The sequence below is a fragment of the Theobroma cacao genome, chromosome 1 (genome assembly GCF_000208745.1).
Source record: "Theobroma cacao cultivar B97-61/B2 chromosome 1, Criollo_cocoa_genome_V2, whole genome shotgun sequence".
Classification (NCBI taxonomy): Eukaryota; Viridiplantae; Streptophyta; class Magnoliopsida; order Malvales; family Malvaceae; genus Theobroma; species Theobroma cacao.
Window position 1 is genome coordinate 34330 of NC_030850.1, and position 18061 is coordinate 52390.

Consider the following 18061-nt stretch of genomic DNA (forward strand, 5'->3'; position numbering starts at 1 on the left):
TATTTAAAATATTAATAATTGATGATTTAATTATTAATATTATTTATATAATTTAAATAATATTATGTTTATTTATTTTTAATTTATTTTGTTTTTAAATAGGAATAATTTATAATTTATTTTATTAATAATTGATAATTTAAATATTAATATTTTATTTATAATTTAATATTAATATTTCTAAAATATTAATATTTTATTAAAAATTGGAATCAAGTGAAAGAAAGAGGAGAGAGAGAGAAATAATATTTTATATAAATAAAGTTGTAATTTTTGTAATTTGTAAAGAATATTTTTACCTTTATTAATTTTTAAATTTATTTTTTAATTATAAAATAGTTAATACGAGGAGAGTAGTATTAACTATTCTTTTATTTTAAAAGATTTTAGAGGATAACTATTTTTATAAAATGGTTATTTTTTAGATTTTTTTAACTAAATAAAAGAATCAAAATTCTTTTGAATAAAGGAAGAATGGTTGAGTCATTTTCCCAACCATGCTATCAGCGTATCTAAAATTCTGTTTGGCTTTAGAGCGAGAGAGTGGAGAGAGAGGAGCGAAGGTGATAAAAGCTGTGATGGCGGTGAACACTCGAGGCAAACCTCGCCTTGCAAAATGTTGCAAATATCTGGTAAATTTCTCTTTCTCTTTTGAATTTCTTTTTACTCTTAAAATGAAGATCACGATCTTATTAACTTGTTCAATTCGTTTGCAATAATCGACGTGGCTCTGAATTCCGTTAAATCGGCCAGTGGAGAAGCAGCAGGAGCTTATAGGAAGCGTTTCGCAGGTTCCGATCTCTTACCGACGTTCTTCTTCTTCGTCATCTTCTTCTTAATTTAGCTGTAATTAATTTGAATTGCGCTCTGTTTGGATCGCATGAATGTTAGATGCAGTTTTTTAAATCTCATTGATGATTTGACGAAATCGATCATTCTTGAATTCGTACTTAGAGTTCGTATTTTATTTTTCTATTTTTTTTGCTTTAAATTTTAATTTTGGTCTTTAAACAGTCTGTGCAGTCGAGCGGAGAACGTAAGCAATTTCATAGAGGCTGAATCCGTTTTTGGTCCCGTAATTTCTTTTATTTTCTATTTCTTCTACATTTCTAATTTAATTTTCATTCCCTTGTTAGTTTAAGGTTAGAAATCAATTAAGTTTCATTTCGTTCTCCTCTTGATTTAAACTTCTTGTTCCAATCGCATGTAACAACTGCCATAGCTTTATTTTAGCTCTACTTTAAACTCTGTTTAATTGTTTTTGAATTCTCACTTACAGGATAGTTGCCTTGTATACAAGCATTTTGCTACTCTTTACTTTGTTCTTGTATTTGATAGTTCTGAAAATGAACTAGCGGAGCTTGACTTGATACAAGGTATGGTTCTAATTTTTCTTGTAGAGTTGTGATGGAGTAATCAAGTTATGAAATGTGGTTCTTCTGTACTATGATCATTTCAAAATCAATATTTTAATTAATCAATACTTGGAGATGTCTGAATGCTTATCTTACATTATAGATAAGAAAACTTTTCATAAAGCTGAAGCGAGCCACTTTGATGGATTTTGTGATGATTTGAAGTTGCATTCAGTTCAGATACACCTTTTTGTGGAATATATTCTCTTGTATGAGCATTTACTGAATACGATAAAATTGATGTTCATGTGCACTGGAACTAGTGATCATTGTTGTGTCACCCAACTTAGTTGAGTTTACCTCAGGTGTCTTTTAAGTGGCAAGGTTTGGTTGCATCGATACAATTTCTAGATGTTATCTTGTATATAACCATCTTTTTTTGTGTGGACATGTTAACCATTTTTCTTGTGATACTAAGATTCAATAAAATTCTTAGCTCTAAAATTTGCATGTTCTCTGATGAGAACAATGTCCCAGGTTTTTCATGCATTTCCTTTATATAACAATAATTTATGATATTTAATTCAAATATCGGACAATTTTACTCGATGTTGTCAGTTAAAATCTTACAACGCAAGTATACGTATCGAATAGATAATATATTAGCAAGCAGGGTATCGATCCCACAGGAAATTAATCTAAAATTTTACTAAGTACTAAAATTAGAACAATTTAATTTTATCCAAATAATCAAAATTAAATAATTAATTAAAACTAAAATTAAAACCAATACGAAAAATCAAAATAATAACTTGAGAAAATATCAAATCAAACAAGTCTAGGATCAAATATCCCTCACAATTTATCTAAATCTTACCTCTCTTATTTAACTTATTTCAATGGGTTGAATTGCTAACCTAGAGTCTTAAATTATTTATAAGGGTCTCCCGACTCAACTTATAAAAATATTTATTTTAACCAAAACACTATATCCCTATGTGATTTGAAATTAAAACGGACTCATTAAGTTCAAACTCTAATCTGGCTACATACGGCCTATAAGTATATCCCTATCCTATATGCAAATCAATTAATTTGATCATATGCTATCTCAATTTTAGTCTACTTTGAACTCTCTTTTCCAAGTTTGTTTAGGTTACTAAATCAATTTAATTGGTGATCAGGCAATTAAAAGCATTAAGAACAAATTGAAATAAACAATTCAAATCCCATTAAAATAAGCAAGAAAGAGATTTAAAAATTTAGATTACATGTGAGTTCAATTGTAATCCTAAAAAAAGAAAATTTAGCCACTCATAATTGCAAAAACAAATAACATTATAATAAATTTAACCATTAAAAGTAACAAGAAAATTAAAAGCTAAGGAAGAACACAAAATAATTATTGCCGACTTGTTCTCCAAGTTTCAATCTCAATTTCTAATTTCTTGAATCTCTCAAAGGTTTTTTTTTTTTAATGTTGTCAAACTTATCCTATTTATACTAATAAGCTTAACCTAAAGTTCCTTCAGCTAATCTATGGTTTAATTGGGCTTAAAAGTGTAATGAAAGGCCCAAAAATTAATTATCAGTCTTTACAAAATTTCATTTCTGGCACAGTACGTCCAGCCATTTTCCGACGTGATTTTCTCTATCTTTGAGGCAGAACTGGGCAAAGTAATCTTCATTAAAGTTGTAACTTTGTCTCTTAGTTTTCCACTGATCCAAGAATCACATCATTTGGAGTTCTGTAACTCGAGATATAGCCAAAATACTAAAACATACACAAGCAGATTCTGAATCTTTCAACACCTTACTTTTTAAAATTAAGCTCAATCACTTTAATTCCTACAAAAAATATAAAAACCAATAAATAATAACTAAAATAAAAAGAATGACATAAAATTAAAATAACTCACTAAAAAGTAACATAATCATAAAAACAACTAAAAATAATTAAATTATAATTAAAAATTGAGGACTTAGCTAATATTTAATAACAAAATTGGAATAAAATAATTCTACAAAATAGAATTATCAGATGTGATCCGTTCAGTTTTGGTGTAAATGTTGGATAGATGTTTCAAGAATGTTTGCGAGCTTGACATTATGTTCAATTACACCAAGGTTGTATTCATCATTGATATATGCATCTATTAAGTGCCAGGGACTGTAACATTCTTCATATGGATAAGATTTTGCTAGTTTGGAATAATAGACATGAAGTGCATTTTTATTTATTCTTTTTTATTCTTTTGAATGCAAGAGGATTGCAGCTAGGCTAATCTTAAATGAGATTATGTTTTTGGAAAACATATATGGGGTATGCTTCAGGTTCAGATTTCAAACATTACTTGATGGCTGGGAAAGCTTCTTATGCCCTGCTTTTCACGGTCTGTCTTTGGAATATGCCTTCTTATGACATCATTATAACACCTTAAGTGTACACTGAAAGTGATACAAAGTCAGTTTAATGCTTGGAAAGCTTCTTATGCCCTGCTAGCCAAAGTCTGTCTTTGGAATATGCCTTCTTATGGCATCGTTATAACATCTTAAGTGTACACTGAAAACTGATTCAAAGTCAGTTTAACGCTTTTTTAGTACTATATTCTGCTGGGTTCATTGATGGAATTTTAAATGTATCATATAATTGCTTTAGTCCGGTAATGTTCTTTTCCTTGGTCAATATCTTCATTTAATCAAATCTTCATAATCCTTTGTAGATACACAGTATCCTGGAAACATGATTCTTGTCTTTGTCATGCTAAATTGCTTTGCGTTGGTCAAATTGATTTCTCCTTGCACTGTACCCATATGAAGCAGAAGACGTGGAAAGCGGCTACTGTCTAACAAATAACCATATTGAGGTCATGTGTTTTGTGGAAGATATATTTTCCCCTTTTAGCTTCTTTAGTTTCTTTTTTATATTTATATTTTTTAAGCAGAATGCATGTTGAGCAAATGATGTGAATTCTGGGTGTGAACTTGAAATGTTGTCCAGATTATCCTGACTAATTGATAATAGCCAGGAGAACCTTATGCTTCAATTCTCACCTTCACTATACTGGTTATTATGTTTTCAAGGTTCACAGCTGACAGCGAGGACTCCATACTGCAAGAATTTTATCAAATGCAAACCCTTATAAAACTTTCGTGGTAAAAGTTTACCATAGATCAAATATATTAAATTTGAAGTAATTTGAATTTTTTATGCATTTTTTAGATATTATTAAAAATTATGATAAATTTTTTACCATTCAATAAATATTGATCAAATTTTATTTATAATTTACTTTTTACATATTGCTTATCTTTTTATCGAGTTCTACCAATCTATCGGTTTAAATTTTCAAATATAATTTTTATTTTTTTGTTTTTAAGAGAGAACTTTGCCTTAGTTCTACCTTTTGCTCTCAAATAATGTCTTTTGTATTTTTTGTGTATTAGACAAACAAGGATAATGGGCATCAGACACCTTCTATATTTATTCATTCACTTTTCTTCTTGCTAATTTGTCTATTACGTTCACATTCCTCTTCTTTAATTTTCTTCGTTTTATAAAGAAATGTGTCACTGCACAGTGATCTCCTTATAACTAACTCTGCTTCAATGTATCAGCATGTAAAGCATCACTTACATGAGATTTATTTCTTATACTATTGACAAAATCTTACATTTTTTTATACCTTTTAAACTTTTTGATGGCAGCTGGGGTGATCCTGCTTACAGGGTGAGTAGAATTTATCTTTGTCTCTTCCACTTCCAAGCTTAGATAGAATGTAAATCATTAAGATTTTTACAAAAACTCGTTCTTATTCATCTTCTGTTTATTATTTAGCTGCTATGGTTGGCCGAAATGGGCCACTTGAGTGCAGGTATCATTGCTCTATTACTGAATGATTCCTCATAATCTTTTTTATATTGTTGGAATCATTTGCACAAAGATGTTTCATCTTGATTGATGAATATGCTCCGGAGTTCAGATCATCTATCATTGGCTATGACATGCTAACTCCTCCTGACCTTGATAGGGAAATTGGCTTGACAGGTTAGCAATAACTATGTGCATTAATCTGGCGAGCCTGCTAATTATGATGAAGAATTTATTTCTAAATGGAAAGTGTTTTTTTGGATGAATTAAAAGTGTTTTCAATCCTAGACTTTCTTCTCTGCTTTTATTCTACTTCGCAAATCATTTTTACAGATAACTCCCTTTCAAGCACGTCTTCTTACTACTTTTGGCATGCATGTGATAGACTTTAAAATTTCAACGACCAAGTCTAATATCAATATGTTTACATACAATTTTTTGAAATTTTCCCTTCGCCATCCATGTCAACCTTTTCACCCCATTTTTTTCTCTTATCAAAGCACAATAGTATTATTGTTGTTTATATAATTGTATTTACTATGTTTTATCTTGAAAGCATTGAATTCTAGTCCCTGGCTTCCGTTGTTCGCAGGAAGAAATATCATCCATGGTGCAATGGGCTTAGATTCTCTTTTTCTCATGCGACCCGTTCAAAGGACAGGAAATCGGATTGCTTCTTTTTCCGTTTTCTTTATGAGAATGAGTGCATGTTTAAATTTATACATAAATTTTTTGCAATACTAGTATTACTTATAGCGTTCAACTTTTATTCTGGTTTAAAAAATATAATGACTACATATAAATATATATGTTTAATATGATTACAATTTAAAGATATAATGAATAAAGAATTATAAATGTAGCAAATTATTTTCTAAGGAAAGTGATTTAATAAAATTAGGATTCTTTACTATAAACCAAAAATATTTGAGTGCCTTTTTTCCTTTCTATTAATAAGAGTGAGTGCATGTATAAATTTATTTACAATTTTCTGTAATATATTATTATTCAAATTTGTCGGTGCAGGTGTCCGTTGCCAGGCCTTTACTTGTGCGGCAGAGGTGCTCATCCTGAGGGTGCTGCGAAGTGGAGTAATGGGAGCAAGCGGCCGCAATGCAGCGCAGCTAGTTCAAGATTTCAATAAAAAATGGGATACCAAGCTCCACTTTTTCATTATGTTCTGGGAAATATATCCCTTAATCTACCTCCTTCGTGTCATTATTAATATTTTGCTATATAAAATTTTTTAAGTAGAGCATTTAATAATATAAAATATAGTTATAACTAAATATTGAAATGATATAATTCATTATAATAATAATTATATCGACAAATATGTAGTAATTATAATTAACCATAATAAATTAATAATTTATACTATAAATCTATAATACTTATTAATAATATAATTTCGTTATAATTACTGATAATTAATTAGAGTAGTTTTAATTTAAATATTATATTTTTATATTAATTAATTAACAAATAATTGCAATATCATATTATCCAAAAAAATCAATTACGAATTATCGAAATATTAGTTAATAAATAATTCAACCAATATTTTTAAGGTAATAGCAAATTATAGTAGAATTATCGAAATATTAGTTAATATATAAATTTAAAATATTTTTCAATTAATTAAAATATTAATTAATAAAAAATCTTTGCTAAACTATGTTAATTACAACTTATATTTTTTCTAATAAAATAATATAAATAAATAATCTAGGCCCCAAAAAAGTAATATCAATAAATAATCAAATATTTATATCAATCACTAATTAGAATAATTCTACTTTTAATATTATATAACTGGTAATTATATACAAACTTATATAAAAAAATTGAAATTAAAATAATTATATTTATTGTTATATTAAAATCAATAAATTAAATATCTACATTCATTATAATAATTATACTGACAAATATATAGTAATTATAATTAATCACAATAAATTAACAATTATACTATAAATCAACAATAATTATTAATAATTAATAATTAGAGTATATTTTTATATTAATTAATTAACAAATAATTGCAATATCGCATTATCTAATAAATAACCAATTAGGAATTATCAAAATATTAGTTAATAAATAATTTAATCAATATTTTTTAAATAATAGCAACTTATAGTAGAATGATCGTTTTTATTAATATATAAATTAAAAATATTTTCAATAAATTAAAATATTAATTAATAAAAATATTTTGAAACTATATTAATTATATATTAATGTCATTTTCTACTAAAATAATAATATTAATAAATAATCAAATACATATATCAATCACCAATTAGAATAATTCTACTTTCAATATTCTATTATTAGTAGTTAAATAGTAATTATAAAAATAATTATATTACATAAATAAATAGTCGGCCAATAAAGATCTATATATTAATTAATAAGTTAAAAGCAATGTTTATAATACTTGAATAATATTAATTTAAATAATTAATGATTTGATTATTTATTATTGTCATTATTTTATTACTTTTTTTTCAATATTTTTTAATACTATTTATTTTTAGGAATTGTTATTAAATACTATTAAATAAAAATACCGAAATAATAGTATGCTAACAACTAAATTAAGTATTTAAAAATTAAAACAATATAACATAGCGTGTTATAATTTATGATATTAAAGTAATATAATGGGAGGTTACATAGCATATATTCAGTCAATATATAAATATATAAAATATATAGCACCAGTTAATTATGATATATTAATATACTGTTACTAAAATATAATTAATATCAAAATAATTTAATATTATAATGTATGCATATATCTTTATATGTCGTTACTCTTTTAAATAAAATCATTAAATGAATTACGTCAAAAATCAGCAATAATGTTAGTTAAAATTGTAGGTCTTACCTATAATTTAAATGTACAAACTTATTAAATGTGATTTAAAAAAGTTAATATTGGAATCTTAATATATTGATTTTACTTTTTATATATTTCCGAATTTTATTCTTTTAAAATTTTATAATAAAAAATGCATTAAACTTATTACTTTATAAATTTATAACAATATTAAATCCATATATTAGATTCTCAAGAGTAAAAATATACACAATTTAATATTATTAGTAGTAAACATAAAGTCAAATAAAAATATAGTAATATCTTAATGTTAGTAACCGATATATTTTTTTATAAAATAAACATGTGTTATCATACATGTTTCTAGTGTTATCTCCAATAAAAAGGGAAACGAATCGCGAACCAAGACCTAAGCTGTTCATATTAATATACATATACAGATAGAGCCTAGAGTCATTCTACACATTATAGAACCAATTAATCGCGTTCAAACAACAAAAGAACTGAACTATTCAAGATAACTGCAAAGCCCTATGAAAATGGTGGTAAAGTCTAGCTGATGCGTGCTTCATTTTAAAAGCAAAAGGCCAGAAAAAAAAAATAGCAGCATAAATAGAAATCACTGTTCTTAACAATTTTAAACCCTAACTGAGACATCAGAGTAAAGCATATCACGAATTGCAAAAATCAGGATAGATACTCAAAGTTGGTGGCGTGTGCTAATAAAACAGCTTGTTACACGTATTTATTTCCTACTCTGAAGCAGAAAATAACTAATCAAATATAATACCTCTTAACTTTTGATGATGTGGGCCAAAATGAAACAAATCTCTTCACTAAAGCCCAAGTTAGTGAAAATCACAAACTATCAACTCACAGTGACAGGAAATAATCGAGGAATGATTTTAACAGCATTTGAATGCAGAACTACCTACTTCGCCAACCAGAAGCAGACTTGGGAATGAGTGTGATAGCATTTGAGGCAGCTTCTAACCTACATCATTGTTAAGCGTCATCTGTTAATAAGTTTAAATACAATGCAAAAGGAGAAAGATTCACATTCATGTGAACTCATGGGCACATCTACATGCTCCACACACACACACACACACACAGAGGTAAACGAGAGAGAGAGAGGGAGCACTTCTAACCTAACTTTTGTTGAACTTGTTTCCAGCACTTGACCTTCAAAAATTATCTCATCCAGGATAGCATATCTGTAAAGGATTGTTGACCATGGAACAGAACATTACCAGACTAAAGCAATTATATGATACATTTAAAATTCCGTCAATGACCCCAGCAGAATATATTAGTAAGAAAGCATTCAACCGACTTTGATCAGTTTTGAGTGTTCATTTAGGATGTTACAGTGACGTAACAAAAAGTGATTATCAAGCATATTCCAAAGACAGCCCGTGGCTAGCGGGGCATGAAGGCACTAATGTTCAGCTAGCTTTGGCAGCAACAAAGGATTCACTACAAAATCAACAAAATAGGCTATCAAGTAAAATACTGTTAAGTTAACTTCCAAACTGACTCTAAACAAGAAGCTTTCGCAGCCATCAAGTAACGTTTGAAACCTGAACCTGAAGCATACCCCATATACGTTTTCCAAAAACATCATCTCGTATAACCTTGCTGTAATTGAACACAATGTCAAGCTTGCAAACATTCTTGAAGCATTTGTCCAACATTTCCACAAAGACTGAAGGTATCACATTTAAAGTAAGTAAAATTATCCTATATTTGAAATAAATATCAGCAATTTTTGTTATATCCAGCTTTGTAATTTATAAAGGAAATGCATGACAAACCTGATATATCATTCTCATCAGAGAACATGCAATTTTTAGAGCCAAGAATTTTATTGAATCTTATAGTTTCATAACAATAATTGTTAACATCGTCCATACAAAAAGGACTTTAGTCAATCTTATAGCTAAGGCAACTATTATGCCATCAAGAGTCTTAGTCAATAAGGGCTTAAAGACTTGAAGTGGCAGGATGGTAGCTGACTTCAGTAATATATCACCTTTCAAATAAAAAAAAAAAACAAAACATCATCCATAAAAAAAAAGATGGTTATGTACAACATCTAGAGATTTCATTGATGCAACCAAACCTTGCCACCTAAAAGACACCTGGGGTAAACTCAACTAAGTTGGTGGCACAACAATCTTCTCTAGTTCCAGCGCACATGAATATTAATGTTTTTTTATCTCCTGTCCAGTAATTGCTCATACAAGAGAATCTATTTCATGAAAAGGTGCATCTGAACTGCATTCAACTTCAAATCATCACAAAAACCATCAAATGCTTGCTTCATCTGTATGAAAAGTTTTCTCATCTATAATGCAAGATAAACATTCAGACATCTCCAAGAATTGTGTAATTGAAATCTTGATTTTGTAAAAATCATAACACAGAAGAACAACATTTCATAACTTGATGACGCCATCTAGCTCTACAAGAAAAGTTAGAAGCATACCTTGTATCAAGTCAAGCACGGCTAGTTCAATTTCAGAACTATATACAACAACAAAGTCAAGAGTAGCAAAATGCTTGTATAGAAGGCGACTATCCTGCAAGTGAGAATTCAAAAACGATTAAACAAAGTTCTACAACAAAGCAGAGCTAAAATAAAGCTATGGCAGTTATTACACACGATTGAAACAACAAGTTTAAATCAAGAGGAGAAGGAAATGAAAATTAATAGATTCCAACCTTAAAATAACAAGGAAATGAAAATTAAATTAGAAATGAAGAAAAAATAAAAGATAAAAGAAATTACCGGACCAAAAATGGATTCAGCCTCTATGAAATTGCTTACGTTCTCAGCTCTACAGCACAAGACTGTTTAAAGATCAAAATCAAAGTTAAAGCAAATAAAATAGAAAAATAAAATATAAACTCTAAGTATAAATTCAAGAATGATCGATTACGTCAAATCATCAATGAGATTAGAAAACCTCATCTAACATTCATGCGATCCAAACAGATCGGCAATTCAAATTAATTACAGCTAAAGTAAGAAGAAGAGGACGAAGAAGAAGAATGTTGGTAAGAGATCGGAACCCGCAAAAACGCTTCGTGTAAGCTCCTGCTGCTTTTCCACTGGCCGATTTAACGAAATTCAGAGCCACATCGATTATTGCAAATGAATTTGAACAAGTTAATAAGATCGTGGTCTTCATTTTAATAGTACAACGACACTCAAAAAGAGAAAGAGAAACTTACCAGATATTCGTAAAATTTTGCAAGGCGAGGCTTGCCGTGAGTGTTCATCACCATCACAGCTTATATCATCTTCGCTCCTCTCTCAGTCCACTCTTTCCCTCTAAGGCCGAACAGAATTACAATATATATATATATATATATATATAATGTCCTGAAATATGTAAATGGACAAAAAAGTCCTCGATCAGTGAACGGAAACCAATATAAACGGGGTTAAATTAGGAATATAATAATATTGGACAAAACCAAATTATTACTCCCATTAGGGTGAAATTAGGGAATTGACAAACGAAATTGTAATGTCTTAATAACATAATAATCCACGTCGTCTCTAACCCGGACGAGCCCTAGAATTACGAGACCTAGTTTGACAGTTATAGCAAATACATACTCTAGATAGTCGGTCCTCAGGGAAATTAAATGTCTATGTTGGGTTCCGACCGAAAAAAGAAATATTTGTTTTGCAGACGAAGCCATGAAGTTTTTACTTTAATCTCAATAAAAGTGTCAAAAATAACTTTAAATGTTGAACAAACGAAATAGACAAATGAAGTTTGTGTATGTTTGTTTTTGATGAATGATCGCACAATATGTTGGTTGGTGTTCAGTGTCCACCTACAAATTTTTGTTTCTGTGGGATTCTGAACTTGTCTGTAGTTTGCATTAATGTGTGCCCGTCAAAAGATTAAATAGAGATCTTAAAGAGCCTAAGCTAAATTACAAAAATAATTCCTCTTATCTCATCAACCCCATGTCAGAAGGTGCTAGTCCGACAACTAGAGGGCTTGTAACCCGTAACTTTCTGTTTCTCCACGTCAAAAACCCAAATGCATAACCCTTCCTTGGACCGGCTACTTCAAAATGCACGGTGAAACTTATCTTTTGTCCATAGCTGTGAAAGATTAAACGCTTTGGCACTACAGTTATATTGATGCCAATAGGAGAAGACACTACAGCTTTATAGGTACTTTTTGGTTTCCCTACATTTGTCACCGTTCGGATCACTGATGTTCTGTCTCTAAGATTAACCACCGTGATAGAGGGATAATTCAGGTCAGAAGCTGTTCTCAGTGTCTCCTTACATGTGCTGTTGTCTCTTGTAATCAAGTGGAGGGATTTCTCGTCGTAACCAATAGAACAGAGAAATGCTCTATACTCTTTTGGCTGCACATCGTAGATGAGACCAGGATCAAGCACTTTTCTGGGGTTCACAAAGCCAGACCCATAATCAAATGCATTTGCCCTCCCTCCCTCAGGATCCACTGTGATGGGCTTGCGTTTCTTATCTAGGATGGTAGCTGGATATGCCATTTATAATCAGATTATCATAGGATAGAAGGGTCAGAACAAAAAAAAAAAAACAACAAAAGAAAGCTGATGACTCCAAACCCAAGCAGAAAGTTGATGACTCCAAACCCAAGCGAGATTCAACATTACTTTAGTATTTCTATTTCCTTTCCAGTTATAAGACAAAAAGGAGGAAAAAATGAATCTTGAGTAAATCAAAGACAAACCACGGTTACGGAATATATCTGTTAATGCTCAGCTCTATCTGAATCCGAATCAGGAAATGTCGCAATCAAGCAATTGCAACTTACAAAAGCAGTTTTCGAATTTAGCCAATAAATTCTAAAATACAAACAGAACTTAAAGAAGGAAAAGTAAGAAAAATCTGATTGACAGTCAAATCATATTTTGGTGCATTCAATAGAATAGAAACAGAACTACAAATATTATCAAACATTTGGAGAAAAAAACTTCGAGCATGTATGAAACATGAAAACCTTTCACCTGTTGTCATTAATGCAGATTTGATAGCAGATGGAGACCATGAAGGATGAACTGCTTTGACCAAGGTTGCAATTCCTGTTACATGTGGGCAAGCCATGGAAGTTCCAGAGAGGACGTTAAATTGCATTTTTCCAATTGCCGGTGACCAGGCTGCCAGGATGTTAAGTCCAGGGGCTGTGATATCAGGCTACAAAAGCAAAATGATCAGGAAACAAAATGAACTAAGTGTTAAGGCATGAAGGACACTTAAACTAGTAGCTACAAGCCTACAAAATTCAACACGTCCAAAAAAATTTTATTAACCTTTAATTGAAATTGCACCTTTAAAATTTCTGGAGTCAGAGCATTGGGACCCTTCGAAGAAAATGCTGCAACTCGGGGTGCGGGATGAGATCCCAAAACAGTCCTTGCGTTGAAAATTCTAGAGGTTGCATCACTGTTCAAAATAACAATTGCCTGGAATGAGACATGCAGATAAACCTGAATACTAGAAAGTCAAATCTGTATATTCACAATGGCAAACAGAGACCGTGTCTGATTAACGTAGGAAATAATCTTGTCTCCTGTAATTCTTCCAACTATAGCTGCAGGAATAACAAAAGGGACGGCAACATCCTTATCTGCCTCATCAATGAGGATCATCCCAACTCCACCAGCTTCTTTCACTACCTCGCTCTTAGCCAATTTTGACTCTGATGAACCCTCAGCATGTCGACAGACCAAAACTTTCCCTCTGACTCTGGTAATATTCAAGGAGCTCTCTAGACAATAGCTATGAAACCAAGAAAGAACAATTATTATAACTTCCCCACTTAACATCCTAAGTGTATTACTTTTAGAAGTTGTGCTTCACCTGGATTGATAAGGGGTAAAGTATCCTGCATAGGCTTCAGAGGCAGAGATGATCCTTGCAGAGGCATTCATTTCAGTGAGACTGAGGCTTTCCCCCTATTCAATGACAGAAAACTGATGAAGCTCAGAAGAGGGGCGGGGGAGCAATTCAGTATGTCCAAAAGTAAGAAGGTAATTAGAATTACCGTAAAGTTAGTACCATCTCCTAGAACAATATCAGATGTGAACTCTCTATCTGTTGAACTAGCAGCAACAGTGATCACCCATGGGGCAACGTTTGTGGCAGAACCTTGACTTCCTTCATTCCCAACTGAAGCAACAACCAAAATTCCATGGCTAGCAGCATGGAAAGACCCCACAGAGATGGCATCATTGAAATAATCTCCCTGAGGAGCATCAGGGCCCAGAGACAGGGACAAAATGTGCACCCCATCTCTAATTGCATCATCAAAGGCAGCTAGTAAGTCAACATCATAGCATCCAGAGTCCCAACATGTCTTGTACACTGCCACTCTGGCGACTGGGGCACCTCCTCTAGCCCCTCCCGCAGCCAACCCACTATAATTCATGTTTTTCACATAGCGACCAACGGCTGTAGAGGCTGTATGGCTGCCATGACCAGAACTATCCCTAGGAGATCTGAACAACAGTGTATTTTCTGAAACTCCTTCAGCTTCATAGCCGCTCATATAGTATCTTGCTCCAATGACTTTCCTATGTGAAATATTGGTTTTCAATTATGACGATCCCTCAAGTATCTACCAAACAGAAGTCTGTTGAATGAAACAACACAAAAGGCATAATTATGAGGAAACCTGTTGCAAGATGAAGCATTGAATGCTTCACCTGACTGGCATTGCCCCTTCCATTGATCTGGCACGGGAGGCATGTTGGCATCACTAAAACTTGGGGATTCAGGCCAAATTCCTGTATCACTACCATTTTACTTTCCATATAAATAAATAAAAATCCAATAAATAGTTTTTGTACAACTGGAGGCCACACAATGCAGATCATGCATGAAGCAATAACACGTGACTGCCAGGATAAAAAACCTGGTTCAATTATTTACTAAGCATTTGAAAAATCAGAGATTGACTGTGAGAGCATAATTATAGATAGACACGGAGAAGTCTTTATTACTAATACAAATGGGGGTGACTCACGGCAGTCCTGATGACCACTTTTATTTCAACAGTTGGAATACACATTTCAATTACTGTTGAAAACGTAATTGAAAGTTGAAACGTTGGAATGATAGACTGAAAGACAAACAGAGCCTTTTAAGGATGAATTCATGAATGAAATTAAGAACCATATGTCTATGGACAATGGATTACCCCTTCTGAAGTTAAGGACTATACATGAAGTCGGATATGAATATATTACTCCTAAACTAGTAGTTTCTAATGAATGAAGAAAACTAGATAAAGCTTACCTGTATCAATAAAACCAACGATAACATTGACTTGGTTCCTGGTTGAATATCCAGGAATCTCCGTTATTTCGTCGCCAACAAGGCCGATGAAATCCCATGAGTGAGTTGTGTGTAGCCTTCTTTTCAAATTTGGGAACACAGAGACCACGCCGGACAGTTCTGGGGTTTTTTTTTTGGGTGAATCAGAAAACGACTTGCATCTTGTATGTAAAGCAGAGAATTAAACAAAAATTGGAGTTCCGAGAAATCTATCCCTCATTACAGAACACAGACAAAGAGACAAAAAGAACAGCAAGGAAGAAAGAAATAAAATTCCAGAAACTCACTAGCTATCTTTGAAGCCTGGCGGTCCGTCAATTTGGCAGCAAAGCCCTTGAAACCGTGTTTGTAACTGTAGACGTGAGATGCCTGCGCTTTCTCGATGCTGTTCTTGTTTGAATGTCAAGCAACCACATAGGAGTATACCCAATAAGATAAGCACCGATAAAATGTTACGGCGGGGAGAATTAAGGGGAAAAAGAAAAGGAAGAACAAGTACCTTCCACCGTGAACAACAGTGAGCATTTGGTGGTGGAGGCTGAGAATGTCATCGGGGTCCTCACCATTTGTACTTCCCATATATACCACATACACCTGCAACCACCACAACCCAACTAAACCATGAGCCTATGAAATTCAGAAGATAGTTTAATGGAAACCCAGAACCGGCATTGCTGCCAATGTAATGCACCTTGGCAGAAAAGCAAATATGACTTTGTGCAAGAAAAACCCAGAGGAACAGATGAGCGGTGAAACTCCTACGACTCCTGGCGGGAGCCATTTCAGGAAAAACTTTCGCAATAAGGTAAAGTGTAGTAAGAAGAAAGAGAGGGAGGGTAGACCGCAGTGCGCAGCGTTGCAGGCAGCCAATTTTAAACGGGCTTGCCGGTGTGGGAGGCAAGGTAGAAGTGCCAGACTGCCAGTAGAGAAGGATATAATGATAATCTAATAAAAAGAATACAAGTATAAAGGCATAACGCGACAGAAACGCCCATAAAACCGTGAAGGAAGAGTGCACTGCACAGCTGAGTGGAGTGCTGGTTTGCTTTGCTTTTTACTTTTAGCAACCAACCAGCCACGCTCCAATAAGACACAGAAAAGTTTCCCTCAATTCTCGGGCGCCAGCAACCATCCATACCATATTCCTATTGGTACCCCTAGTATTTTTCAATTTTCAAAGAAATCCTCTTCTCCTGGACTCTAGTCTCTAGATTTAACGTGTGTAAATATCTACTATTTTAATCCATATCATGTAAATGTTTTATTGTTTTTGTGTTTGTGAAAATCTGAACCTACTTTTCTGATACAGTTAGTAAAAAAGATGTTGCCGTAACTTAATTTCTATTTACCAAAAATGATTAGAAATCATATAAAGTCAACACTTGCACTCGAGCAAACCACCTAAAGCAAGGAATCTGGCTATGAGCTATGCACAAAACATTATTATCATCATCGTAATCTACTGACTTCATATCACCAATCTGATACAATAATGAACAATAATTGCTTTATGGCACTAAAGGCCACAACCGCTCATTATTTAACCATAAAAAATGCCAATAGTATATGTGCTAATTATTGTTATCTAAAATTCAAATAGTGTTATTACTATGCTAATAATTAATTTTGATTTGATTTGGTTTGGTTGTAGTTTGTGCAATTAACAACACTGGTTGAGCCTGCGGACAAAGGACCGGCTGTAGTGGCGTGAAAAAGAATGATCAAACTTTAACGAGGAGAATTTTAGTTGGAATATTTTAATCTCAGTGCTTGAACCATAAAGGAAACTGAAACTATTAAAAGTTGTATAATTATTTTGAGTCTATTTTTATGAAATTAAATGACTTTTCAGTTGACTGCTACGAGAACGATCCTTTCGGTGGAAACTACTGATTCAAAGCTCGGGCCTCCTATACACGAGTTGTTGTAGCTGAGTGTACGCCGATTATGGCTGTTATGATTACATTAATCATGCTGGTGCTGAAATGATTTTGATCCTTAATCTCAAATTATAAACCATTATCCCTATTCTCGTTACCTACATGCATACATATAATATCCTCCAAGTTGATATTCATCCTTAGAAGGCAACCAAGCAATTCCCTTTCATTAGAGTGACTAACAAGCCAAGGACTCAGGAATGGCATACAAAAAATTAAGTGAAAATTGTGAGAAATGACTTTCGCAGTAAAGTGACTTTAAAAATAACTGTATTTATAATTTTAATTGTTTTTAGTCAATTTTTGATACGACTTGACAAGAATATCTTTTAAACCAATTAATCTAAATGAAGGTGCATCTCGGTTTTTTTCTTTCTACTCTCCCGCCATTCAGCTAAAAATTCTAAAATTAAATCTCGATTTATATTTAGCTATCCCTCTGTCTAGCTCTCCAATGCCATCGGGGTATATATCTAGTCGTCTAGCTCTCCAATGCCATCGGGGTATATATCTAGCCATCTAGCTCTCCAACGCCATCGAGGTCTACATCAGCAGCCAACTTTCTCACGATTTCAAAATGCAGAGATGACATCAAGGTATTTGTTATGAGTTCTTGAGTTTATTTAGGGTTATTCATAGAACAAAAAAGTTGATAGGTAAATTATATGAGTTTGGAAACTT

The 18061-nt window shown here is 32.1% G+C and overlaps 3 protein-coding genes across 22 annotated transcripts; 1 reads left to right on the top strand and 2 right to left on the bottom strand.

The window, feature by feature from the left end:
* On the top strand, window positions 469-6430 carry LOC18610599 (AP-3 complex subunit sigma). Of its 12 annotated transcripts, none has more exons than XR_001926294.1 (9): window positions 469-632; window positions 754-791; window positions 1015-1075; window positions 1280-1376; window positions 4079-4511; window positions 5064-5085; window positions 5194-5230; window positions 5339-5403; window positions 5819-6430. XR_001926294.1 is itself a non-coding variant. In XM_018114451.1 (4 exons), the coding sequence occupies exons 1-4, from the start codon at window positions 617-619 to the stop codon at window positions 1707-1709; spliced, it is 342 nt and encodes a 113-aa protein (XP_017969940.1). In that variant the 5' UTR covers window positions 498-616; the 3' UTR covers window positions 1710-2046. The 12 variants fall into 12 exon arrangements, 1 of the variants encoding a protein (XP_017969940.1); XR_001926289.1 differs by having other exon boundaries at window positions 4079-4222; window positions 4440-4511; window positions 5194-5403; XR_001926285.1 differs by having other exon boundaries at window positions 5194-5403.
* On the bottom strand, window positions 8733-11438 carry LOC18610601 (AP-3 complex subunit sigma). Of its 9 annotated transcripts, none has more exons than XR_001928189.1 (7): window positions 11321-11438; window positions 11159-11197; window positions 10875-10936; window positions 10572-10665; window positions 9621-9721; window positions 9232-9297; window positions 8733-9074 (listed from the first exon to the last, which is right to left on the bottom strand). XR_001928189.1 is itself a non-coding variant. In XM_018121888.1 (7 exons), exons 1-6 carry the CDS (start codon window positions 11372-11374, stop codon window positions 9280-9282), a joined length of 423 nt encoding a protein of 140 aa, XP_017977377.1. In that variant the 5' UTR covers window positions 11375-11438; the 3' UTR covers window positions 8733-9074; window positions 9232-9279. The 9 variants fall into 9 exon arrangements, 2 of the variants coding, with proteins under 2 accessions (XP_017977377.1, XP_007046421.1); XR_001928190.1 differs by having other exon boundaries at window positions 9621-9788; XR_001928184.1 differs by having other exon boundaries at window positions 9621-9788; window positions 11104-11197.
* Window positions 11861-16553, bottom strand: LOC18610602 (subtilisin-like protease SBT1.6). Its single transcript, XM_007046360.2, has 11 exons — window positions 16132-16553; window positions 15940-16034; window positions 15728-15825; window positions 15402-15560; window positions 14779-14890; window positions 14149-14677; window positions 13965-14059; window positions 13641-13883; window positions 13433-13547; window positions 13112-13298; window positions 11861-12618 (listed from the first exon to the last, which is right to left on the bottom strand). The coding sequence occupies exons 1-11, from the start codon at window positions 16219-16221 to the stop codon at window positions 12056-12058; spliced, it is 2286 nt and encodes a 761-aa protein (XP_007046422.2). The 5' UTR covers window positions 16222-16553; the 3' UTR covers window positions 11861-12055.